The sequence below is a fragment of the Pristiophorus japonicus genome, chromosome 17 (genome assembly GCF_044704955.1).
Source record: "Pristiophorus japonicus isolate sPriJap1 chromosome 17, sPriJap1.hap1, whole genome shotgun sequence".
NCBI classification, from domain to species: domain Eukaryota; kingdom Metazoa; phylum Chordata; class Chondrichthyes; family Pristiophoridae; genus Pristiophorus; species Pristiophorus japonicus.
The window spans coordinates 63,302,765-63,329,945 of NC_091993.1; the positions used below are offsets into that span (position 1 = coordinate 63,302,765).

At 45.0% G+C, this 27,181-nt stretch overlaps 1 protein-coding gene across 2 annotated transcripts in view; it reads left to right on the forward strand.

The window, feature by feature from the left end:
* LOC139227764 (lysine-specific demethylase 5B-like) overlaps positions 1–27,181 on the forward strand; it is a 202,829-nt gene that overhangs the window by 152,207 nt on the left and 23,441 nt on the right. For both annotated transcript variants that reach the window (XM_070858770.1, XM_070858771.1), the window contains exons 22-23: positions 19,392–19,571; positions 20,463–20,570. In XM_070858770.1, coding sequence (XP_070714871.1) covers positions 19,392–19,571; positions 20,463–20,570 — 288 coding nt within the window. The remainder of the gene's footprint in view (positions 1–19,391; positions 19,572–20,462; positions 20,571–27,181) is intronic.

The window sequence follows — 27,181 nt, forward strand, 5'->3', positions numbered from 1 at the left end:
ACCCGAAGGGACGACCCGATACTTGCTGCCCCTATCCCTGACCGAGGGGACGACCCGATGCTCGACGCCCCATCCCCGGCCGAGGGGACGACCCGATGCTCGACGCCCCATCCCCGGCCGAAGAGACGACCCGATAATCTTTAGTACTGATACTGCTGCTGAGGTGCTTCCGCTAAAGTGACTTCAGTCTCACTTTAATGAAGTGGGAATTTATGCCTGAAACTTGACCAGGGCTCTTAACAGCCTCAAGGCTTTGTTCGTTCTGCTTGGCTTGGAATTTGAAAAATTGTATTTACCAGAGAAAACCAATAGAACTTTCTGCAGTCGTTTCAGAGCCTCACTAGAAAGTTCACCCAAGTCAATTCAGGGGAACCAGATGAGTGAAAGCACCCCGGCAATGTGTTGTCTCTCGGTCAAAGGAGATCACAGACTTTATTACAAAAGATACACACCCACCATCTGTGACTGATGTCCAGATGTCCAGGGATTGAGAGGACTGGTGCTCTTCCTGGTACTAGGTTACAACTAATTCGTCCCTCAGAGAGCAGTCCAGTCCCTCAGGGGGCCGAGTTCGGACTTAAGTTTTTTTTAATTAAATTTTTTATTTATTATTGATGGTTTTTATGCTTCCTCAATGTTGTTGTGAAGGTGTTTAGTGCTTCGCAAGGTCCTCTGTGAACGAATGAAGAGTTGTTTCAAAGATAGAAAGAAAAGTATCAAATATGGGAAAATAGCACGAGCAGGAGCTTCCCCGCCCCCCCCCACCCCCACCATCTCCAGCAACTGCGCTGATTTCTTAACTCTCTGCAAGAGCTTTCTGTGTAGCCACAAGTGGCCACATACACTGGCCTAAGTTAGTTTAGAGAACTTTTAGCTGTCCAAACTGGCTTAAATGGCCAAAACACCCGCTTTTGAACGAAACTAAACTTTAAAAAAAATCCTAACTCACTTACACTGGTGCAAATGAAATATGCAGAATGGGGATTTTTAAGATACTCCAGAAAAATCAAATTGCTCCAAAAAACGAGCAACTCCTGGCCAAATTTGGGCCCTTTGTGCCTAGCCTAGTATCGTCCATTTGGATACATTGCACTCGGTCACTTCACCTATGTTATTAATAGAGATTGTAAATAGCTGAGGCAGCACAGATTCTTGTGATACTCCACTGGTAACAGCCTGCCAACCTGAAAATGTCCTGCTTATTCCTACTTTTTCTTTTCTGTCCTTGAACCAATCCTTTATCCATGCTATAATATATTGCCCCCAACCCCATGAGCCCTTGTATGTTCTCTCCACAGCTGCCGACTGACCTGCGGAGTGTTTCCAGCATTTTCTGTTTGTTAAAAGACTATTGAGATCTTTGGTTTTAAAGCTGACCTAGACATGAAGATGAAAGACTCCCTTCTGTACTGGTTGTTGGGCTCTATGACTATAATTTGGCACGGAATTGGCAATCTTACTTGGAATGCTGTATTGAAAATTGAAAAATCACTGATACAGTAGGGGATGCTCTTCTGAGTTCAGTAGTGTAAAAGGAAGTTTGTCTTGCATCAGGCTCGCGCTGTACCTGACTGAGAGAGTGCTTGATATTGACGCTGAATGCGAAAAGTGGATATTAGTGATAATGTTTTGAGCCAACACAGATACACTAATGAGAATTTGGTTCTGGAAGTATAAGCACCTCTGGAGAGAATTGATCACTGTCGCATAATATAGGAAGGAAAATGGAATATGGTGAATATTCCCTGACTGGACTAGCTCCTGCTGGGGAAGAAAAGGAAGTCAAGGTGTGATGCTTCTTTTTAATTTGACTTCAATTAAAGTTGCGCCTGAGTTCTTTGTAAATTAAGGTTACGCCTGAGTTCAATGGTTTTTAATATTTTCTCTGATTATCTCAAACACTCCTGGGATAATTTAACAAACCCCTTTTGATCTGTAGCTCTCAGGGCATCTAATTTCTAAGCGTTATAGAGAGAAACCCTTAAAAGACCATGCCAGTATTAAACTACCCAGGATTGTTCATGTTTATCTGTAATATTAAATTTAGTATGTGGGTGGTATGTTCCATTGAAAACTGTTTGTAAACCTCTTGGAATGGGAAATAACATGAGAAAAAAGACACTTTTAGTGACGATGGGATGTGTCAATTGTTGGTTCTGCAGGCAATGTAGAGGTAACTGAAGATGTCCGCTCCGATCTCATACAATGCTCAGTGCTAACGATCCAAGGGTTACAGAAATACAGACATCTTCTTTTAGAACGGAATGATTATTGAACCCTAACCCCGACCCCTAACAAGTTGGTCACACTGCGCAGGCCTGTCGTGGGGTCTATAGCGTGATGCGGATTTGCCATGGGGTTTATAGCGTGATGCGAGTCTGTCGTAGGGCCCATAGCGTGATGAGGGCCTGTCATCGGGTCTGTTGTGGAGTTTATAGCGTGATGCAGGTCAGGTGTCAGTAGTCAGTGTCAGCCTCGTGAGCCGCAGGGTCAGTAATCATTCCATTATAAAAGATGTCCACACTTGCGTGGTGCTGTGATAAAAGTTTAAATGTTAGAGGTATAATACCTTGCCTGTCATGTCACTCTGTCCTGCAGGCTGCTTGTATTGTTCCCTCTGTCAAAATGTTTTCTGAAAAGAACTTCATCCACCATTTTTTCATAATCACTGAAATGTCTAATGTTCAAAAGAAGGGTATAACAAAATGAAAAAATCCAAATAATATATCAAAGACTTATCAATCTTTTTGCATTATAATTTCCTATGTCTATATTTATAATAGAAACTGCATGTGATACAATGACATGCTTCTAATAATAGCAGCACTATAGCATTCAGTAGCATAGTGGTCATGTTACTAGTCTAGTGATCAGTGATGAGTTCAAATCCCACCACAATAGCTGGGGAATTTAAAATTCAAATAATTAAATAAATCTGGAATGAAAAGCTAGTATCAGTAATGGTGACCATGAAACTACCAGATTGTTGTTAAAAACCATCTGATTCACTAATGTCCTTTAGGACCGGACATCTGCTGTCCTTACCCGGTCTGGCCTACATGTGACTCCAGACCCACAGCAATGTGGTTGACTCTTAACTGCCCTCTGAAATGGCTTAGCAAGCCACTCCGTTGTATTCAAGAAGGCGGCTCACCAAAGGAGGTGTGTCCATATCCCGTGAATGAATATTTTTTTTAAATGATCCACTACCCTCTAACCCAGTTTCGCTTGGTCTTGACTACAAGAGATTGGCTAGTTTTGCAATAGCATAATTTAAATGTAATAATTCAATTTTCTATTGTGTCTTTTTTAATGTCGCTTTTTTTTAAACTTGAAAGCTTCAGCCTTTCCCAAAAGCTTGGACTTGATATTTTTGCCCAGAGTTGTGACATTGTTAGCTGAATTTTGGTTGAGTGCTTGTGTTTAAGGAATCCTTGGATGTGACTCCACTGGGTGGCGCTGGTTCAAGGAATCTCAACACATAATAGCTTTATGTATAACTTAGTCCAAAATCCACAGAAACTACAGCTATGTATACAGCTAGATCTTCAAGCCATACATTCTACTCCTAATAGTTCATAAGGACACAAGTCATGCTTGTGATCTGGGACACCTCAGCTGGGTTAAGAAATCAAGATGGAATGAGTCATTCTTCCAAAGTGCCAGAGCAGAATGGAGTTCGCCATATTTATACCCCTCAGTAAACAACTCTGGTCACTGACAATCATGGGCCCCGCTCTTATCCATACTCTCGACTCAAGAAAGTCATCTCTTTCTCAGTATTTTTCCATTACCCTAAACTAGCTTGCTTCCTGTTAATTGTGTGTATTCTTACACTGCTGAAATCATATTTTAGACTCATTTTACTCTATTCTATTCTATTCATTCTTGATTTAGTTTAAATTACAGTTAACCATAAACTCTTAGCTGCAATTAGTTCTATCATCTCTTACTGTGACTTACTAGTTTTCTCGGACGTTTCCTCCTTTGCCAGCAGAATCCATTAGCTATATGTGTCCTGCTGCATCTACTCACCTCACTATATGCTAACCATCCCATCATCCATTGTGGGCCACGCCAGTTATCATAAGACCTAACCTAACATAAAAATATATTTAGCAATGTAGTATAAAATATCAAGCACTATTCTACACTGAGTTCTGGTTGTACGGTTGAGCATATACAGTGTACCCAATTTTCCAGGAAATATTCATACCGTTCAGTAATTGAATTGCTGTAATTTCCTTCAGCTTCTCGCAGTTTTTGCTAAGCTTTTTTCAAAATTATTTAAAGCAAATCTGGAGAAATTAGATTTCAAAAACTTTATTCAAATAATGTTTATTTTGCAGTGTGGGGATAAAAGCAGACTACTGATTACACATCTGTTTTTGTTTGGTGTTCAATAAACTTCAGAAATTAAGCTGAGCGGCAAAGTTTATTTTCTCAATTGGAGTTCAGTTTTCAAAAAAAATTGAATTGAATTTTAAAGCAAATGGCTTCCAATTATTACATGTTATGTTGACAAAATGTAAACCTCATAAGAACATAAGAATTAGGAACAGGAGTAGGCCATCTAGCCCCTCGAGCCTGCTCCGCCATTCAACAAGATCATGGCTGATCTGGCCGTGGACTCAGCTCCACTTACCCGACCGCACCCCATAACCCTTAATTCCCTTATTGGTTAAAAATCTATCTATCTGTGATTTGAATACAATCAATGAGCTAGTCTCAACTGCTTCCTTGGGCAGAGAATTCCACAGATTCACAACCCTCTGGGAGAAGAAATTCCTTCTCAACTCGGTTTTAAATTGGCTTCCCCGTATTTTGAGGCTGTGCCCCCTAGTTCTAGTCTCCCCGACCAGTGGAAACAACCTCTCTGCCTCTATCTTGTCTATCCCTTTCATTATTTTAAATGTTTCTATAAGATCACCCCTCATCCTTCTGAACTCCAACGAGTAAAGACCCAGTTTGCTCAATCTATCAACATAAGGTAACCCCCTCCTCTCTGGAATAAGCCTAGTGAATCGTCTCTGTACCCCCTCCAAAGCTAGTATATCCTTCCTTAAGTGAGGTGACCAAAACTGCATGCAGTACTCCAGGTACGGCCTCACCAATACCCTGTACAGTTGCAGCAGGACCTCCCTGCTTTTGTACTCCAATCCTCTCGAATAAAGGCCAACATTCCATTCACCTTCCTGATTACCTGCTGCATCTGCAAACTAACTTTTTGGGATTCATGCACAAGGACTCCCAGGTCCCTCTGTACCGCAGCATGTTGTAATTTCTCCCCATTCAAATAATATTCCCTTTTACTGTTTTTTTTTTTCCCCCCAGGTGGATGACCTCACATTTTCCGACATTGTATTCCATCTGCCAAACCGTAGCCCATTCACTTAACCTATCTAAATCTCTTTGCAGCCTCTCTGTGTCCTCTACACAACCCACTAATCTTTGTGTCATCTGCAAATTTTGTTACATTACACTCTGTCCCCTCTTCCAGGTCATGTATGTATATTGTAAACAGTTGTGGTTCCAGCACCGATCCCTATGGCACACCACTAACCACCGATTGCCAACCCGAAAAGGACCCATTTATCCCGACTCTGCTTTCTGTCAGCCAGCCAATTCTCGATCCATGCTAATACATTTCCTCTGACTCCGCGTACCTTTATCTTCTGCAGTAACCTTTTGTGTGGCACCTTATCGAATGCCTTTTGGAAATCTAAATACACCACATCCATCGGTACACCTCTATCCACCATGCTCGTGATATCCTCAAAGAATTCCAGTAAATTAGTTAAACATGATTTCCCCTTCATGAATCCATGTTGCGTCTGCTTGATTGCACTATTCCTATCTAGATGTCCCGCTATTTCTTCCTTAATGATAGCTTCAAACATTTTCCCCACTACAGATGTTAAACTAACCGGCCTATAGTTACCTGCCTTTTGTCTGCCCCTTTTTTAAACAGGCGTTACATTAGCTGCTTTCCAATCCAATGGTACCTCCCCAGAGTCCAGAGAATTTTGGTAGATTATAACGAATGCATCTGCTATAACTTCCGCCATCTCTTTTAATACCCTGGGATGCATTTCATCAGGACCAGGGGACTTGTCTACCTTGAGTCCCATTAGCCTAGCCAGCACTACCTCCCTTGTGATAGTGATTGTCTCAAGGTCCTCCCTTCCCAAATTCCCGTGACCAGCAATTTTTGGCATGGTTTTTGTGTCTTCCACTGTGAAGACCGAAGCAAAATAATTGTTTAAGGTCTCAGCCATTTCCACATTTCCCATTATTAAATCCCCCTTCTCATTTTCTAAGGGACCAACATTTACTTTAGTCACTCTTTTCCATTTTATATATCGGTAAAAGCTTTTACCGATGTATCTGTTTTTATGTTTTGCGCAAGTTTACTTTCGTAATCTATCTTTCCTTTCTTTATTGCTTTCTTAGTCATTCTTTGCTGTCGTTTAAAATTTTCCCAATCTTCTAGTTTCCCAATCACCTTGGCCACCTTATACGCATTGGTTTTTAATTTGATACTCTCCTTTATATCCTTGGTTATCCACGGCTGGTTATTCCTTCTCTTACCGCCCTTCTTTTTCACTGGAATATATTTTTGTACAACCGCCACCTGTCTCCGGGTGGCCTGGTTAGTCCTTGTCAGGCCCATGCCTTGTGCGGCTTGATAGCCGCCTGGATGCTAGGGTTTCCCCGCAGCCGGTGAGCTGGAGACCCTTGTCTTTGAGACAGCTCGTGGCTAATGCTCCTGTGAGTCCCTCACCGCTGGAGGCAGCTGGCTGGTGGTCCCTACTCTGAGCGGCCTCTGTACTTCTGACCTTCGGCCTTTCCTGTCGGGCTGCCCTTCTCCTAGGGTAGAATCGCTGAGGTTCAGATGCCGGTGACCACGGTATCTTTGGCCGTGGTGTACGGAGGCTCCTCCTCAGGGCTTGGGTTACTGGGGGTGCGTCCGAATCCCAAACGATGGGTGAGATAGCCCCTCCAGTACTGCAATTCACCGCCCCTATAGGCACGGTTTCTGAGCCTGCCACATTCCCTGTGGGCTCTCCACCGTCGGGGGCGGCCACGGAGGGTCCCTGTCCTGAGGACGGTTCACCCCTCCCGACTGCCCTCTGTGGTTGGCTGACCCTGGGATGTACAGCTTGCACTGGTTGATGTGGAACCACTTAGTACGGCGGGGCAGCTTTATGGCATAGACCATCGGGCTTGCCTTGTCCACAATGCTATATGGCCCCATATATAATGCTTCAAAAACCCCGACCCGAGCATAGTTCCTCACCATGACCTGGTCCCCTATCTCCCATTCGTGGTGTTTGCTGGGTTCTAGCAGCAATCGGTTACTCTGATGCTGTCTGCCCATGTTACTAGCAGCCTGCCAGTGAATCTGTTTGAGGTGTTCAAACAGGTTCCTGACAAACCGGTCCCGGTTCATCTCTCTGAGCTGACCTTCTGTGAGCACCGGGGCTAGGACATGGGTGGGGGTCCGCATGATCCGGCCAGTCATGAGCTCGTATGGGGAATACCCGGTGCTCTTTGACTGGCTAGCTCGGATCCCCATTAGAACCAATGGTAAGACCTCCACCCACTTTTGGGGTGAGTCTCCCGTTTCCTTCCGTAGCCTTTCTTTAATGGTGCGGTTTAAACGCTCCACAATACCCGATGACTGTGGATTGTGGGCAACGTGCCATTTCCCCTCAATGCCGAGCACCTTAAGGGTTGCCTGCATTACCTGCCCGGTGAAATGGCTCCCCTTGTCCGACTCCACATACTGTGAGAGTCCCCACCGGGAGAACACTTCCCTCACTAGAATCTTAGCTGTCCCTAGTGCGGTGGCTGTTCGGCAGGGGAAGGCTTCAACCCATTTTGAGAACACGTCCACCAGGACTAGGCAGTATTTGTAGCCTCCCTGGGCGGTGGGTAGGGGCCCGATGTAGTCAATTTGGATTGACTGCCATGGTCCCTCTACCCTCCTGATGTGTCCTAGGGACACCTTCCTTTTCTGGGGGTCAGGGTTGTTCGCAGCACACACTAGGCAGTTCGCACAGAACTCGCGGACGTCCTCCCTGAGTCCCGGCCACCATCCTGCCTGTTCCACCCGTTGCCAGATGGTCTCAGGCCCGGGGTGTCCCGCTCCTGGACCCTCATGGGCCAGTTTTAGGAATTCCCTCTGGTGCTGCTGCGGCACGACCCATTGTCCCTCTTTAAACAGCATGCCTTCCTTAATGGTAATGGCTGCTGTGCCGTATGGACCTTCTACTCTCTCTCCTCTAGCTAGCGCGTTCAGGACAGCTTTCAGGACTGGGTCCTGTAGCTGAACTGTATTTAAGTCCGGGGCCAAAGCTGTCCCTGTAATCTCTGCTGCCCTATTCTTATTCTTGACCGCTGCTATGCGGCCGGTGTCATAGGGGTCCCAGAACTTTCCTGTGCGGGCACCTTCTTTGGCCAGTTTGTCAGCCTGTTGGTTTCCCTCTGCACGGGGTTCGGTTTTTGAATGGGCCTTCACCTTATGTATGTAGACCTTTCCTTCTTCTCCCACCGCTGTCATGATTTTCTCCAGCAGGGGCTTGATTGCCATCGTGTATCCGCGACGGGACCAGATAGCCAGGTACTCCGTACATGAATTGCAGGTGAACATACTGTCCGAGAAAATAGTGTACGGAATAGGGAATTCCTTGGGGTGGGTCACCACGTACGTTACGGCGGACAGTTCAGCATGCTGGGCACTCATGGTGCTGGGGAGCTTGATTGTCAGGGCAATACCTGCCCTTGGGTCATAGACTCCGCAGCCAGTGAGCCGTTGGCCAGCAGATACCGTGCTGGACCCGTCCACGTAGATGTCCCGGCCTGTAGGGTGTAACCCCGCCCAAAGGCCAATGTTTACCTCCCATACCCCTTCTATGTAGCACCTGTGGGCTTTCCCTGGATAGATTAGGTTGGCTGCGAGCCTTGGCTCGCGGGGGCCTTCTACTCTGAGGTCCATCTGGGAGAGGAGCAGGGTCCAGCGAGCAATGCGGGCACTGCTCACCGTCCCGTCCTTAATCCTCCCATCTAGGAGCATCTGAGTGGGTGTGTGGTGGGTTAGGAGTGTTAGAGGAGACCCTCCCGTGAAGATCAAGGATCTTTTCACTGCCCAATGTGTGGCTAGGAGGTGTCTCTCACAGTTGGAGTACCCCTTCTCCACATCTGTGAGGATCCTGGAGGAGTAAACCACCGGTCTCAGCTGGCCGTGCCGCTCTTGAAGCAGCACTGAGCTCAAACTGTCCCCGCTGGCTGCCACCTCCAGGAAAAACTCCTTTCCTACATCTATCGCTCCCAAGGCTGGCGCGGTCTGCAAGTCCTTCTTGAGCTGATTAAATGCTGCCTCGCAACCCTCATCCCAGTCCCACTCTACACTCTTGTGTAGGAGCCTGAGCAGAGGGGCTGCGGTGGCTGCATAATCCTCAATGAAGTCTCTGCAGTACCCGGTGAGCCCTCGAAAGGATCTTACCCCTGTCACTGTGTTGGGGGCTGGTAACTCCTGTACTGCCTCCCTTCTAGCCTTGTCTATGGCCCTTTCCCCAGCGCACAGTCAGCCCCAGGAATTTGACTTCCTTCTGGCCGATCTGTGCCTTCTTGGGGTTTACTTTAAACCCTTCTTCTTTTAGCAGCTCCAGCAGCTCAGCCAGCAGTGGGCCATGCTCCTCCCCCTGGTCGGTGAACAGAAGCAGGTCATCCACATACTGCACCAACTGCTGGGGTTTGCTAAAGCCCTTTAAACAGTTCGCCATACATTGGTGAAAAATGCTGGGACTATTGTGGAAGCCTTGGGGAAGGCAGTTCCACGTGTATTGTTGGCCCTTAAAGGTAAAGGCGAACTGTTTAAAGGAATGGACCAGAACCCATTTGAAATGTCCAGCACCGTGAAAGTGGTCGCGGATGCTGGAATACTCCCTATGAGATCCGCTATGGCTGCTACAGTGGGTGCACAGGCAGGGATATTCTTATTTAGTACTTGATAGTCCACGGTGGCCCTCCATGAGTTGTCCGGTTTCTTAACCGGCCACAGTGGAGAGTTCACATGGGTTGCTATCGGTCTTAACACCCCTTGCTCTACCAGTGATCCCAGCACCGTTGTCAGGTCTGCCTCTGCCTCCCTGGGGAAGTTATATTGCTTTTGTGGTCGGGTCATGGGGTCCCCTACTATACTAACTTCCACCCCCGTTACCCTACCACAGTCATGTTTGTGGGTGGCAAATGCTGCAAGATGTACCCGTACATATGCCTGGTACTCCACTGGGGTGTTACTGACCAGTAATTCCAAGCCATAACCCTCCTTTGGCTTCACGGTACACAATGTTCCCTTGGCCCCTTTTTCTGGGATCACTGCCACCTCACCTTCCCTGTCAGTCACTATGGCTCCCCATAGACAGTGGTTCCTGAGATCCACTAGGATCTGGTGGCCAATGATAAAATCAGCTCTCAGGATCCCCTTTCCCTTCTGCTCCCATTTCATCAGGACACACTTCCATTTGGTTTTGAGTGTCCCTAACTGAATGGTGAGCGGGATGGAAAATGAATTAGTTTGCTCATTGCCTGTGAACCCCACTAGACTGTACGGGACCCCGTTCGATAGAAGTGAGGGAGCTGGGTTATCTGCATATACAAGGGTGCTGGAAGCGCCGGTATCTAGCAGGTACGTCCCTTTCACTTTCTCCACCTCCATCGTAACGCACGGTCTCTTCCAGGCATCGTACTCTAGGGAACACAGGTACACAGGCTGCGCTGGCTCTAGTCATGCATTTGGGTGGGTTGAAGCAGAGGGTTTTACCGTACTGGCTACTGGACCGGTTGCGATAGCTACTGCTCCCTGTCCGTTTGAGTGTCTAGAGCGGCTACGAGTGTCTCATGAGTCGGGTGTTCCTGCCCCTGCCTTACGGGCTGGGGCTGAAGTGGCCTTTCCCTTAGTCTCTTTCCATGGGTTCCTACAGTCCTTCCTCCAGTGCCCACTTTTCCCACACCCAAAACACTCGCCCCCTTTGTGGGGAGGGTTCCCACCTTCCTGATGCCACTCTCTCTTGCCTTGGCTGGGTTTAATCTCATGGACCCTCCCTTTAGAGGAGGACTCCTCTGTCCCTCTACCGTTCCGGTAAGCCAGTGTCAACTGTCTGACCACTGTCTCCTCGGTGGTTCTGGGATCTCTTGGATCGAACCAGACCTCGGCTTTTGCCTTTACTCCAGGTAGGCTGTTTGCCACCAGGCTGCGGAGCCAGTGAGCCAGCTCGTTAGGGTTCAGGTGGGCCCGGTCAAGAACCCCACTACAGGCCCTTTCGTAGACCGGCCACAACCTGTCGGCGAAAGCCTGTGGAGTCTCCCCATCGAACTGCACTGTCTTCTCCACTCGGGAGAAAGGACTCCCGTCGTTCATACCCATGGCCTCTAGAACCTCCTCCTTAACCATAGCGTACGTGTTTTGCCCCTTTCTGCTGTCTGCAGAGAGGGAATGGCACAGCTTGGTGTCTAGCGAGAAAAGCAACAGCTTAGCCTGCTCTGAATCATCGCACCCGTTAATATCCCCTGTGTTCCACTTCCAGGAAGTGTTCCGAGGGATCCCCCTGTTGGGTGAGCTTACTTAGGTGGCCTATCATAGCCCTCAGTTTTTGGGTGTCGTGGGGGACTACGAAGTTGCTTTCTCGGGGTCCTGCTGCCCCATTGGCATCAGGCGGGCCAAACTTCTGCTGACGGACCGGGTGCATTGGCCCTGGTTCCGACCCTTGTATTGGCTCGCCCTCTTCCCCCTGCTGCCAAGCCGAGTTAAAACTTGGGGCTGCCGGTGTTGGTAGTTCGCAATCCTTGCCTGCCCCGCACTCTGGCTGACACCCCTGCTGCTCTGGGCCGTTCCCGGGAGCTACAGGCGGTGACTGAGGGGTTTCTCCTTGCCCAACCAGGTGTTCCTGGGCTAAACCCGGGTTTAACAGGCACACCATGCCTTTAGCCCAGGATAGAGCAAGGTTCAAGCTTTGGATCTGCTGCTGGCAGGGGCCGTGGTCTCCTACCTCAAATTCCCTGGTACTGGCTACCTTATAGGCTACCTGAATGTCTCTCACCCTCTCCCCGTACTCTTTAACTTGCTTGGCGAGGCAGGAATTCTCTTCCCGCAATGCCCGTTCGCTATTCTTGGCTTCAATAATCTGACACTGTAAAAGGTCCAGTTGGGTTTTGTACCTTTCTTTTGTGAACTCTCTACTTTCTTTTAACACTCCCACCTCTGTCCACAGCCTTTCCCCGACTGTGGCCCTTGCGCTGGACCTCTCTTCTGCCTGTCTCAATACTCCCTTTAATTTCTCATTCTCCTCATCTAGAAGCCAGATCTGTTGCTGAAGGCAAATGGCCTTCTCTATCGACCTTTTATGGTCCTTGCTCTCGGTCCATTGAGCTGCAGCATCTTCTGGACGCTCAGCATACAATAGATCGAGTACCCACTCCTTAGCCACATTTACCCTCTTAAACACATACGAGGAAATCCCCTCTTCCATTTTGCTTCGTTTCCTGAAACCAGTCTCTCTCTTATCACATCCCTTGTACCAGTGTCCCATCTGGGTCGCCATTATGTAAGGGGTGGTTTGCAGGGGGTCAGCTTTCCCTTCTGACCTTATATGAGCGGTTCCGAATCGCTCCCATATATTTAAATCCTCTTGCTCTGAAGGCCAACATGCCATTTGTTGCTTTCACCGCCTGCTGTACCTGCATGCCTACCTTCAATGACTAATGTACCATGACACCCAGGTCCCGTTGCACCTCCCCTTTTCCTAATCTGTCACCATTCAGATAATCTGCCACCCTGTTTTTGCCACCAAAGTGAATAACCTCACATTTATCTACATTGTACTGCATCTGCCATGCATTTGCCCACTCACCTAACCTGTCCAAGTCACCCCTGCAGCCTCTTGGCATCCTCCTCACAGCTCACACTGCCACCCAGCTTAGTGTCATCTGCAAACTTGGAGATATTACATTCAATTCCTTCGTCTAAATCATTGATGTATGTTGTAAATAGCTGGGGTCCCAGCACTGAACCTTGCAGTACCCCACTCGTCACTGGCTGCCATTTTGAAAAGGACCTGTTTATTCCTACTCTTGGCTTCCTGTCTGCCAACCAGTTCTCTATCTACGTCAATACATTACCCCCAATACTTTAATTTTGCACGCTAATCTCTTGTGTGGGACCTGTCAAAAGCCTTTTGAAAGTCCAAATACACCACATCCACTGGTTCTCCCTTGTCCACTCTACTAGTTACATCCTCAAAAAATTCTAGAAGATTTGTCAAGCATGATTTCCCTTTCACAAATCCATGCTGACTTGGACCGAGCCTGTCACTGCTTGCCAAGTGCTATTACAACTTTAATAACTGATTCCAGCTATTACATCTTTGATAATTGATTCCAACATTTTCTCCACTACCGATGTCAGGCTAACCGGTCTATAATTCCCTATTTTCTTTCGCTCTCTTTTTTTTTTAAAAGTGGGGTTACATTAGCTACCCTCCAATCCAGAGGAACTGATCCAGAGTTTATAGAATGTTGGAAAATGACCACCAATGCGTCCACTATTTCTAGGGCCACTTCCTTAAGTACTCTGGGATGCCGACTATCAGGCCCTGGGGATTTATCGGACTTCAATCCCATCAATTTCCCTAACACAATTTCCTGACTAATAAGGATTTCTTTCAGTTCCTCCTCCTCGCTTAGACCCTTGGTCCCCTAATAGTTCCGGAAGGTTATTTGTGTCTTTCCTAGTGAAGGCAGAACCAAAGTATTTGTTCAATTGGTCTGCCATGTCTTTGTTCCCCATTATAAATTCACCTGATTCTGACTGCAAGGGACCTACATTTGTCTTCACTAATTGTTTTCTCTTCACATATCTATAGAAGCTTTTGCAGTCAGTTTTATGTTCCCTGCAAGCTTACTCTCATACTCTATTTACCCTCTCCTAATTAAACCCTTTGTCCTCCTCTGCTGAATTTTAAATTTCTCCCAGTCCTCAGGTTTGCTGCTTTTTCTGGCCAATTTATATGCCTCTTCATTGGATTTAACACTATCCCTAATTTCCCTTGTTAGCCACGGTTGAGCCATCTTCCCTGTTCTATTTTTACTCCAGACAGGGATGTACAATTGTTGAAGTTCATCCATGTGATCTTTAAATGTCTGCCATTGCCTATCCACCATCAACCCTTTAAGTATCATTTGCCAGTCTATCCTAGCCAATTCACGTCTCATACCATCGAAGTTACCTTTCTTTAAGTTCAGGACCCTAGTCTCTGAATTAACTGTGTCACTCTCCATCTTAATGAAGAATTCTACCATATTATAGTCACTTCCCCAAGGTGACTCGCACAACAAGATTGGCAATTAATCCTCTCTCATTACACAAGATCCAGTCTAGGATGGCCTGCTCTCTAGTTGGTTCCTCGACATATTGGTCTAGAAAACCATCCCTTATACACTCCAGGAAATCCTCCTCCACCATACTACTACCAGTTTGGTTAGCCCAATCTATATACAGATTAGTCATCCATGATAACTACTGTACCTTTATTGCACATATCCCTAATTTCCTGTTTGATGCCATCCCCAACCTCCCTACCACTGTTTGGTGGTCTGTGCACAACTCCCACTAGCGTTTTCTGCCCTTTGGTGTTCCGCAGCTCTGTCCATACAGATTCCACATCATCCAAGCTAATGTCCTTCCTTACTATTGCGTTAATTTCATCTTTAACCAGCAATGCCACCCCACCTCCTTTTACTTTCTGTCTATTCTTCCTGAATATTGAATACCCCTGGATGTTGAGATCCCAGCCTTGGTCACCCTGGAGCCATGTCTCCATAATCCCAATTACATCATATCCGTTAACAGCTATCTGCGCAGTTAATTCATCCACCTTATTACAAATGTTCCTCGCATTGAGACACAGAGCCTTCAGGCTTGTTTTTTTAACACTCTTTGTCCTTTTAGAATTATGTTGTAATGTGACCCTTTTTGATTTTTGCCTTTTGATTTCTCTGCCCTCCATAGCTCCTTTCTACCTTTTGCTTCTGCCCCCATTTTACTTCCCTCTGTCTCCCTGCATAGATTCCCATCCCTCTGCCATATTAGTTTAAACCCTCCCCAACAGCAGTAGCAAACACTCCCCCTAGGACATTGGTTCCGGTCCTGCCCAGGTGCAGACCTTCCGGTTTGTACATCTCCCACCTCCCCCAGAACCGGTTCCAATGTTCCAGGAATTTGAATCCCTCCCTCTTGCACCATTCCTCAAGCCACGTATTCATCATAACTATCCCGTTATTTCTACTCTGACTAGCACATGGAACTGGTAGCAATCCTGAGATTACTACCTTTTGAGATCGTACTTTTTAATTTAACTCCTAGCTCCCTAAATTCAGCTTGTAGAACCTCATCCCGTTTTTACCTATGTCATTGGTACCTACATGCACCATGACAACTGGCTGTTCACCCTCCCCCTCCAAAATGTCCTGCAGCCGCTCCAAGACATCCTTGACCCTTGCACCTGGGAGGTAACCTATCATCCTGGAGTCTCGATTGCGGCTGCAGAAATGCCTATCTATTCCCCTTACAATAGAATCCCCTACCACTATAGCTCTCCCACTCTTTTTCCTGCCCTCCTGTGCAGCAGAGCAACCCATGATGTCATGAACTTGGCTGCTGCTGCCTTCCCCTGATGAGTCAACTCCCCCAACAGTATCTGTTTTGGAGGGAGATGACCGCAGGGGGACCCTTGCACTACCTTCCTTGCAGTGCTCTGCCTGATGATCACCCATTCCCTATCTGCATGAGTAACCTTTACCTGTGGTGTGACCAACTCACTAAACTTGCGATTCACGACATTCTCAGCATCACGGATGCTCCAGAGTGAGTCCATGCGCAGCTCCAGTGCCGCAATGCGGTCTGTCAGGAGCTGCAGCTGGACACATTTCCTGCACACATAGTAGTCAGGGACACTGGGAGCATCTCTGACTTCCCACATAGCACAGGAAGGAGCATGACATGGGCCTGGGCGCTCCTGCCATGACTTAACCCTTAAATTAACTTAATTTGGCAACAATGCCAAAGGTTACCTACTGATAAGGTGATAAAAAGAAAAGAAAAAGATTAAGTGCTCACCAATCCACCAGCCAATCACTTACCCGCTTGCTGTGATATCACACTTCGATTTCTTTTTACTACTTTGTTTTACCTTTGGCCTCTACACCAGCTGACCGCTCCCACTCGCAGCCGCCGTCCTTTATCCTCCCGCGCTGCTCCTCTCGCGATGCTGGCCCCTTGGACTGCCACCGCTCCCACTCGCTGCCACCGTCCTTTATCCTCCCGCGCCGCTCCTCTCCAGCTTCTGGCTGATCAGGCTGCCACCGCTCCCACTTGCTCATATACCCCTAGGTCATGCACCCCCTTTAGGATTGTATCCTTTAGTTTATATTTCCTCTCTCCATTCTTTCTACAAAGATATATCACTTCACGCTTTTCTGTGTTAAAATTCGTATCCCACATGTCCGCCCATTCTACCAGCCTGTCTATGGACTCTTGAAGTCTCTCACTATCCTCCTCACTGTTCACTAAACTTCCAAGTTTTGTCATCTGCATATTTTGAAATTTGTACATATACATCCAAGTCTTTAATATTAAATGAGTTTTGCTGATGCTAACTACATTTTCTCGTGCATGTATGTGTGTGGGAGTAAGACACACACACAATATACATGCAGTCACAAAACGTTGATATTTAGAGATCTCAAGTCACAAATCAGTGCTGCCAGAAATGGGATCCCTCCATTCAGATACCAGGAATCCACCAATGATTTATAGAAACATAGAAAATAGGTGCAGGAGTAGGCCATTTGGCCCTTCGAGCCTGCACCGCCATTCAATGAGTTCATGGCTGAATATGCAACTTCAGTACCCCATTCCTGCTTTCTCGCCCTAGTAGTAAGGAGTACATCTAACTCCTTCTTGAATATATTTAGTGAATTGGCCTCAACAATTTTCTGTGGTAGAGAATTCCACAGGTTCACTACTCTCTGGGTGAAGAAGTTTCTCCTCATCTCGGTCCTAAATGGCTTACCCCTTATCCTTAGACTATGACCCCTGATTCTGGACTTCCCCAATATTGGGAATATTCTTCCTGCATCTAACCTGTCTAAACCCGTCAGAATTTTAAACGTTTCGATGAGATCCCCTCATTCTTCTGAACTCCAGTGAATACAAGCCCAGTTGATCCAGTCTTTCTTGATATGTCAGTCCCGCCATCCCGGGAATCAGTCTGGTGAACCTTCGCTGCACTCCCTCAATAGCAAGAATGTCCTTCCTCAAGTTAGGAGACCAAAACTGTACACAATACTCCAGGTGTGGCCTCACCAAGACCCTGTACAACTGTAGTAACACCTCCCTGCCCCTGTACTCAAATCCCCTCGCTATGAAGGCCAACATGCCATTTGCTTTCTTAGCCGCCTGCTGTACCTGCATGCCAACCTACAATGACTGATGTACCATGACACCCAGGTCTCGTTGCATCTCCCTTTTTCCTAATCTGTCACCATTCAGATAATAGTCTGTCTCTCTGTTTTTACCACCAAAATGGATAACCTCACATTTATCCACATTATACTTCATCTGCCATACATTTGCCCACTCATCTAACCTATCCAAGTCACTGCAGCCTCATAACATCCTCCTCGCAGCTCACACTGCTACCCAACTTAGTGTCATCCGCAAATTTGGAGTTACTACATTTAAACCCCTCGTCTAAATCATTAATGTACAATGTAAACAGCTGGGGCCCCAGCACAGAACCTTGCGGTACCCCACTAGTCACTGCTTGCCATTCTGAAAAGTACCCATTTACTCCTACTCTTTGCTTCCTGTCTGCCAACCACGTCAGCACGCTACCCCCAATCCCATGTGCTTTAACTTTGCACATTAATCTCTTGTGTGGGACCTTGTCGAAAGCTTTCTGAAAGCCCAAATACACCACATCAAATGGTTCTCCCTTGTCTACTCTACTGGAAACATCCTCAAAAAATTCCATAAGATTTGTCAAGCATGATTTCCCTTTCACAAATCCATGTGACTTGGACCTATCGTGTCACCTCTTTCCAAATTCGCTGCTATGACATCCTTAATAATTGATTCCATCATTTTACCCACTACCGATGTCAGGGTGACCGGTCTACAATTCCCTGTTTTCTCTCTCCCTCCTTTTTTAAAAAGTGGGGTTACATTGGCTACCCTCCACTCCATAGGAACTGATCCAGAGTCTATGGAATGTTGGAAAATGACTGTCAATGCATCCGCTATTTCCAAGGCCACCTCCTTAAGTACTCTGGGATGCAGTCCATCAGGCCCTGGGGATTTATCGACCTTCAATCCCATCAATTTCCCCAACACAATTTCCCGACTAATAAGGATTTCCCTCAGTTCCTCCTCCTTACTAGACCCTCTGACCCCTTTTATATCCGGAAGGTTGTTTGTGTCCTCCTTCGTGAATACCGAACCAAAGTACTTGTTCAATTGGTCTGCCATTTCTTTGTTCCCCATTATGACTTCCCCTGATTCTGACTGCAGGGGACCTACGTTTGTCTCACATTCAACCCCTAGCTGTGCCAAACTTAAGGTTCCCTTTTCACAGTAATGACAGATCAAAGGTCTCCCCATGCTGCCAAACTGGCCCCACTGCAGTACTAGCTAATGTTAGGACCTCTACTTCATTTCTACCAAATCTCCGGTCCAGATGCAACCATATTCCATTTCACGTACGCTACCTCTAATTGATGGAACATGCATATCGTCTTGCTTTTGATTCTTAGCTTTAAAAATGGTAAGGGATTATAGATAAAACACGTAAGTAAAGGGATGTCTGTATAATAAAGGCCACTCATTTACTACTTTCACTGAATAAAGGACAGTTGTAGAATCAATCTCCAAAACACCAGTAAAAATCCCACAATACCATTTAATAAAATGGATTTTGGCATATTCAATCATTAAGTCAGTTATCTCTTGTTATCCCTTACATGGCATGAACACCCCTATTGTTATAAAGCAGTGAATCCACAGGAAATTAATACACAATAAAAACTGGGTCATCAGATATGGAGTTGAAAACTTGCCTATGACCATTTATTGCAATGTAAATTTTTATTTCTACAGAAGAACAGTCTCTCTTTTCAGTAATACTTCAATAGCCATTAAGTACTAAAATATAAAATATGTGCATTCCGCCCCAGCTTTGCATCTGTATTACAAGTGAGTTGCTAAAGTATACAAGTTGACCACTTTCATGCTGTGTGTGAACATTATTTTTCTATTTTGTACTTGTTTTTAGAGCTACGACCAGCATCCCCCAGTGGAAACATTGGTAGAGCTTGTGTCACGAGGCCGTACAATCCCAGTACATCTGGATCCACTTCCTCAACTTGAGTCTCTGCTTGCAGATGTCGAAAGCTGGAAAGACTGTGCAGCTAAAACTTTTCTGAAAAAGAACTCCAGTTACTCCCTTTATGAGGTAATGAGACTGTTAGCGTTACCAAAAGGAGACTGTGTTTGCATATTAAGCGTTTGAATGCCAGAATAACAGCGGTATGTCATAACTTGGGGTGTCATCCTGTTATTGGAAGAATACGGTCTGTAAAATCCCGTGAGTAAAATAAATCTACTGATATTCTTAATCTCATTCTTCCCAAACTCGTATCTGACCTGAATCACATCCTTCCCAAACTCGTACCTAACCTGTATCCATCCTTCCCAAACTCGTACCTTACTTTAATGTCATCCTCCTTAAACTCGTGCCTGACCTTAACCTCATCCTTCCCAAACTCATACCGGCCCTTTTCCAGCTGGAATCTGAGTGGTTTGTCGCTTAAAACACTTAACTCCTGGGAATTCCATTCATACTAATCATCAACATTTATACCTCTGTCCACATTTGCAAATGCATATTGTGTTAATCTAAACTCTTTGGAGCGCTGTTTGCCAGCTGGCCCTGTGGTTGGAGGTGAACGAATAAACCAGGTTCAATGGCGGTCATCAGGCTCCCAGATGAGAGGGAACAATGTCTGTTGTAAATTATACATGTTAATAGGGCTTTGAAACAGAATATTGTTGCACTTTAAATTCTGTGACAAAATTAATGGTTTATATTGCCTTTATTATGTCTATAAACTTTCCTGTTTTTTGTTTTGTTTTGTTTTGGGGATAGAGGTTTTGAGATAGTGAATCTTCCAATGTTTCAAAAACAAATTGTCAGAATGAGGAAGAGAGAATTTTTTGGTAACTTTGCCAAACTAATTGCAATACGAGTGGGGCTTCATCATCAGTGTCTTGTTCTGAGACCTGAACTTTGAATCCTTCTTCTATTATTGAGCGGATGGTAAATTAGGATTCATTGTTGTTTTAGGTGCTGTGCCCCAGGTCAGACATTTGTGCAACTGGACTGAAAAAGAAAGCCAAGAAATCGAAAGAATGTTTGCAGAATGGAAAAGGGAAAGTTCCAAAACTAGAAAGTGTAAGTTATCTGGGTAAATGGTGGATGTCATTGATGACTTTGTACTAACTGCATGTAAAAGATATGATTTCAACTTTGTGCAACTTCAAAATTGTAGATTAGTTTAAGTTGATTGTATCTTTTATATCTCCAAATTCTCCCTTTATTCAAGATGGAAGATGAATTGTCTGTGGTACTGGCTTATAATTTCATGTGTTTCCTGCTAGTACTGTTAAAACTGCACAAATAACTTGTCTAAAAGAATATCAGATGTCAGTTTGTTGTCAGGTTTTAGAATTTGTTCACTGGCCTTGGACCAGTGGTAGCACTTGCTTCTGAGGCAGAAGGTCACAGGGTTCATACCTCACTCCAGGACTTGAGCACAACATTTAGGCTGATTCTTCAGTGCAGTACTGAGGGAGTGCTTCATTGTTGGAGATGTGATCTTTCAGATGAGATGTCAAACTGAAACCTCATCTGCACGCTCAAATTGAAGTAAAAGATCCCATTGCATTATTCGAAGACTGGGAGGAGATTTCTAGTGTCCTGGCCAACATTCCTCCCTTAAATAACATCACCAAAAAGCAGGGGGTTTTTTTGGAGCAGGGAAATGTGATGACATTTCAGCCTAGCCTGTAAACTAAACGGAGTGATTATTTGTGATTATTTACGCGTCCTTAACTAAACTAGGCTATCAACTAGTTATAGGCTTCTCTGTTCATACTTGTTTGATTATTTTTTTTACCCCGTTTCTATTAAGCCTGGGTTCACAGCATAAAATAAGCACCACGATGACTCTCTTGTTGAGAAATCATAAACAGATTTCACCAGTGACATAATTTTTACACTTTCCACACCCAGTCTGAAGGTGATTGCTAATAATTTTGTGCTGCATGCCCACTAATAGATGGATTGAGACCATTCCAACTCATTTCATAGGCAGCAAATAGAAGAGATGGTCAGGTCAGAATTTGAGCGCAGGTAGCAAGAGTATAAGAACATAAGAAATAGGAGCAGGAGTAGGCCATTTGGCCCCTCAAGCCTGCTCCGCCATTCAATAAGATCATGGCTGATCTGGTCTTGGGCTCAGCTCCCCATAACCCTTCACTCCTTTATCGCTCAAAAAATCTGTATATCTCCACCTTAAATATATTCATGACCTAGCCTCCACAGCTCTCTCGGGTAGAGAATCCCACAGATTTACAACCCTATGAGAGAAGAAATTCCTCCTCATCTCCGTTTTAAATGGGCGACCCCTTATTCTGAAACTATGCCCCCTAGTTCTAGATTCCCCCACGCGGGGAACCATCCTCTCTGCATCTATCTTGTCGAGTCCCCTTAGTATCGTATCTGTTTCAAATAAGATCACCTCTCAATATAGAAATAGTCGATGCATTTGTGGTCATTTTCCAAAATTCCATGGACTCTGGATCAGTACCTATGGATTGGAGGGTAGCTAATGTAACCCCACTTTTTAAAAAAGGGGAGGGAGAGAGAAAACAGGGAATTATAGACTGGTTAACCTGACATCGGTGGGGAAAAAGCTGGAATCAGTTATTAAAGTTGTAATAGCACTTGGAAAGCAGTGTTAGGATCGATCCAAGTCAGCATGGATTTATGAAAGGGAAATTATGTTTAACATATCTTCTAGAGTTTTTTGAGGATGTAACTAGTAGAGTGGATAAGGGAGAACCAGTGGATGTGGTGTATTTGGACTTTCAAAAGGCTTTTGACATGGTCCCACACAAGAGATTGGTGTGCAAAATTAAGGCACATGGTATTGGGGGTAATGTATTGAAGTGGATAGAGAACTGGTTGGCAGACAGGAAGCAGAGAGTGGGAATAAACGGGTACTTTTCAGAATGCCAGGCAGTGACTAGTGGGGTGCCGCAAGGTTCAGTGCTGGGACCCCAGATATTTACAATATACATTAATGATTTAGACGAAGGAATTGAATGTAATATCTCCAAGTTTGCAGATGACACTAAGCTGGGTGGCAGTGTGAGCTGTGAGGAGGATGCTAAGAGGCTGCAGGGTGACTTGGGACAGGTTAGGTGAATGGGCAAATGCATGGCAGATGCAATATAATGTGGATAAATGTGAGGTTATCCACTTTGGTGGCAAAAACAGGAAGGCAGATTATTTGAATGGTGACAGATTAGTAAAAGGGGAGGTGCAATGAGACCTGGGTGTCATGGTACATCAGTCACTGAAGATAGGCATGCAGGTACAGCAGGCAGTAAAGAAAGCAAATGGCATGCTGGCCTTCATAGCGAGAGGATTTGAGTATAGGAGCAGGGAGGTCTTACTGCAGTTGTACAGGGCCTTGGTGAGACCACACCTTGAGTATTGTGTGCAGTTTTGGTCTCCTAATCTGAGGAAGGATGTGCTTTCTATTGAGGGAGTGCAGCGAAGGTTCACCAGACTAATTCCTGGGATGGCAGGACTGACATATGAAGAAAGACTGGATTGGTTAGGCTTATACTCACTGGAATTTAGAAGAATGAGAGGGGATCTCATAGAAACATGTAAAATTATGACAGGACTGGACAGGTTAGATGCAGGAAGAATGTTCCTGATGGGGAAGTCCAGAACCGGGCTTCACAGTCTGGGGTAAGCCATATAGGACTGAGATGAGGAGAAACTTTTTCACCCGGAGAGTGGTGAACCTGTGGAATTCTCTACCTCAAAGTTGTGGAGTCCAGTTCGTTGGATATATTCAAGAGAGAGTTAGATGTGGCCTTATGGCTAAGGGGACCAGGGGGTATGGAAAGAAGGTGAGAGTGGGGTGCTGAAGTTGCATGATCAGCCATGATCATATTGAATGGCGGTGCAGGCCCGAAGGGCCAAATGGCCTGCTCCCTGCACCTATTTTCTATGTTTCAAGGGCCCATACAACACCTAATTCCTATTAAATAGGCCATCAACCCCTACTAGGGGCATACACATGGGGAGTGCATTTCCAGTACTTTCTTAAAAATGTCTACTGGGTTTTCTTCTAGATTTTAAATATAGCGGGTAGCTGTAATGCAAATTCTTTCATATATTTAAAAATTTGTGCATCTGCAAGGATGTTTCTCAAATCTCGACCACCCCGGCTAAAGATTTCTAGAGTGACCACTGAAATTTCCTGAGAATATGCATAATCTGCTGCATTTTCCCCTGATAGCCTTGACAGCCATGTTCTTGTAGTATGCACACTGCCATTGCATATTATCACAGGGATGGATGACAGGGATTTTGGGCAAGATGAGCAGAGAATTGGGTAAGGACAGGAGGCAAACTCAAATGAGAAGCACAAGGGAAAAATAAATTGAGGCAGAGAAAATTGGAGAATTGGGAAGTGAAGAGAAAATTAGGGAAGGAGTAAGTTAAGCTGGCTGTGGACATGGCAGTGTTCTAAATATCTAACTGAATGAATAAAACATTTTCTGTGAACAATTAAAAACATGAAGCTAACAGCAACATGAGCAGAAGGACAAGAAAATCTATAGAAAAATAAATAGCTGAAAAGTTTCAGTGCTGTGTTCTATAAATTAACCACAAGTAAGACTCTATGCATGCACTAAGTATATTGTATGCCATTCTGTTAGACATGAGCTGAAAGCATTAGAACATAAGAATTAGGAGTAGGCCATTTGGCCCTCGAGCCTGCTCCGCCATTTAATAAGATCATGGTTGATCTGATCTTGGCCTCAGCTCCACTTCCCTGCCAGCTCCCCATAACCTTTTATTCCCCTATCGCTCAAAAATCTGTCTATCTCCACCTTAAATATATTCAATGACCCAGCCTCCACAGCTCTCTGGGGCAGAGAATGCATGCAGTGCCTTGAGCTGCAAAGGAGCCAGTGAGGGACAAGAAGGGTGGAATTTACCTCTAAGCTCAGCATTAAGGTGCAGTTAGACAGGAGAGTTTTTCTTGTAGTTGATACTTGTGTGAGGTGAGTAAGTGGAATTTAATTCCTTCAACACTTTGGTGTTAGTTGGAATTCAGGCGAACACCATTTACATTTTAAAATTAGACACCGAGAGATGATCGTGTATTCAGGGGACCCTCGTTATGTAGAGTGTGATATGTGGCGATCATGGATCCTCAGTGTATCCAGGGACCTTTGTCTTGTGTATACAGCGTGATATGTGACGATTGTGGATCCTCAGTGTATTCAGGGGCAGCTTATTTGCACTAAATGTTGGAAAATTGTGTCACTAGAGCTGAGGATCTCTGAACTCGAGCAGCAATTGGAAAAAATATGCAGTACCAGAGAGAGAGAGAGAGAGAGAGAGAGAGGTTTCTGGATTGTATTCTGCAGAATGTGGCCACCCAAAAGGCAGTTCAAGAAACTGGGATAGTGCAGAAACCACATGCAGAGGCAGCAGAGAGAGATAGGAGACTTGGATGTAGGAATTCTGCTCCCTGCCCCCCCCCCCCCCCCCAACAAAGTACTGGAACTGTCCAATAGACACTTTGTGGCAAAGTATGATAACTGCTGAGGGGGTATTCCTGAGCAACGTTGTGCCGCCATGCAACAAGGAACTATCCAAGAGGGTGAGTGTCTGGTAGACTACTTGAATGGGAAAGTGGTAGTAGTTGAGGATGCTATATTCGGGAGTTGCCTCCCTGATGCCAGAACAGGGAGGAAGAGATGCCAAAAGTCGTGGCCCACATAGAAACTAATGGCATAGGTAAAAGTAAGTTTGAGATTTTGGAAAGGGAGGCTCAGGAGTTGGGAACTTTATTGAAAGATGAGACCTTGAGTGGTAATTGCTAGTTTTGGCTCAGTGGCAGTAATCTTACCTGAGTCAGAAAGTTGTGGCTTCAAACTCTATTGTAGAACGAACCTAGAACCTAGTGCATTAGTGAGTAGAGTGCTACTCTCTGAGGTGGATGTAAAAGATGTCATGACATTATTCAAAGACAAGCAGGAGAGTTCTCCCAGTATCCGGGAGAGCCATGTATATCCCTCAACCAACACTCATCAAAAATGGATTAACTAGTCATTCATCTCATTGCTGTTTGTGGGACTTTGCTGTGTGCATATTGACTGCCATGTTTACCTATGAAACAACTAAACTTCAAAAGTACTTAATTGGCTGGAAAATACTTTGAGATATTCTGAGGCCGTGGAAGTTGCTGTACAAATTAAGTTATTTCAGTTGCTTGCTATGTGCTGGACAGGTTAAGAAGATTATTAGGAAGGCAAACATGTGGCAGTAGAGCTAGTGCTGCAGGAGGGAAGTTTTGGTTTGATACTAGAATGAGAGCAGGATTAATAAAGCTATTGAAATAGAATATTGAGATTATACACCAAGTGAAAGGGAAAGAAACAGGCTCTGAGGTAGAGAGATGATATCAATGCTGTACAAGAGACAAAGGATAGTTAAAATAAAAAAACCTAATTGGGGGAAAACCAGGTAAAATAATAAGGGTCAAAGTACCAAAAACGGAGTCAGGATTGAGGGGTTTTATGTGAATTCACAAAGCATTCAAATTAGAATTGGAGAAAGGGGCATTATTAATAACTGTGTGGAGGGATATGATTTAAGTTTAGACAGGCCTGGGAACTCACTTCCTGGTTGTAACATTTTCAGGAGAGAGACGAAGGGGGAAAAGGGCATGGAGTTGATGGCCGGGTTATTGAAGGATTCTACCAGTGATCAGACATAGGTTGTCTTAGGGGCTATCCATATGGATAGAGCTAAAGAATAGTTCGGGAGCTGGTACAATTCTAATGTGCATTATAGGCCACCAATCAGTGGAGATGAGATAGAGGAGGAGATCTTCAGACAGTTCATAGGAGTGTGAAAGAATAACAGGGCAGTGATGCAGGGCGATTTTAATAGAGAGGATAGAGCCTTTCCGGAGGGATTCTAATTGTGGAGGATGGTCACATGGCGGAGATTAAATATTCTGAATCTGTTTTTACAAATGATAGTGGAATTGAGAATGTGTGTATTGGAGAAGGATGTTGAACAATAGATCAAGGTGGATAAGTTACTGGCCCCTGATAACTGCACCCTACAATGTTGAAAGAAGTCAGAGGGGAGATAGAGGCAGAGGATGCAAATTATGTCATGGGACTAGAAAGAAGCCAGTGTAATACTCTTGGTCAAGAATAGATAGAAGGATAAACCAATTTTGGGCAAACTCCATAATTCGAGGTAAAATTAGTGAACATTTAGAAATACATGGGGTAATCCAGGGCAGCCAGCACAGACTTGTTAAAGGGAAGTTGCGTTTGACATTTAATAAAAATATTTTGAAGAAGTGACCAATTGGGTAGATAAAGTCAGAGATTTAGTGTAGATAGATTTTCAGAAGGCATTCAATAAGATGTTTTCCATCATTAATGTGGTGTGAGGTCATAAATGTTGGGAGAAATAAACAGAGTGGAGAACTATATACTCAATGGAAAGAAAGGGTGTAGATGAACAGAGACTCCTAGGCATTCAAATGAATAATTCTCAAAGTGCATCTAGATAAAGCTATACAGATCAATATACTTTTGAGTTTTATGAATGGGGCGTCAACTTCGTGTGAAGAAACATGGATTCTGTGCAAAGCATTGATTAAGCCATTCTTTGAGCATTTCACTTTATGCACTTTGGGCACCCCATTATAGAAAGGACATTAA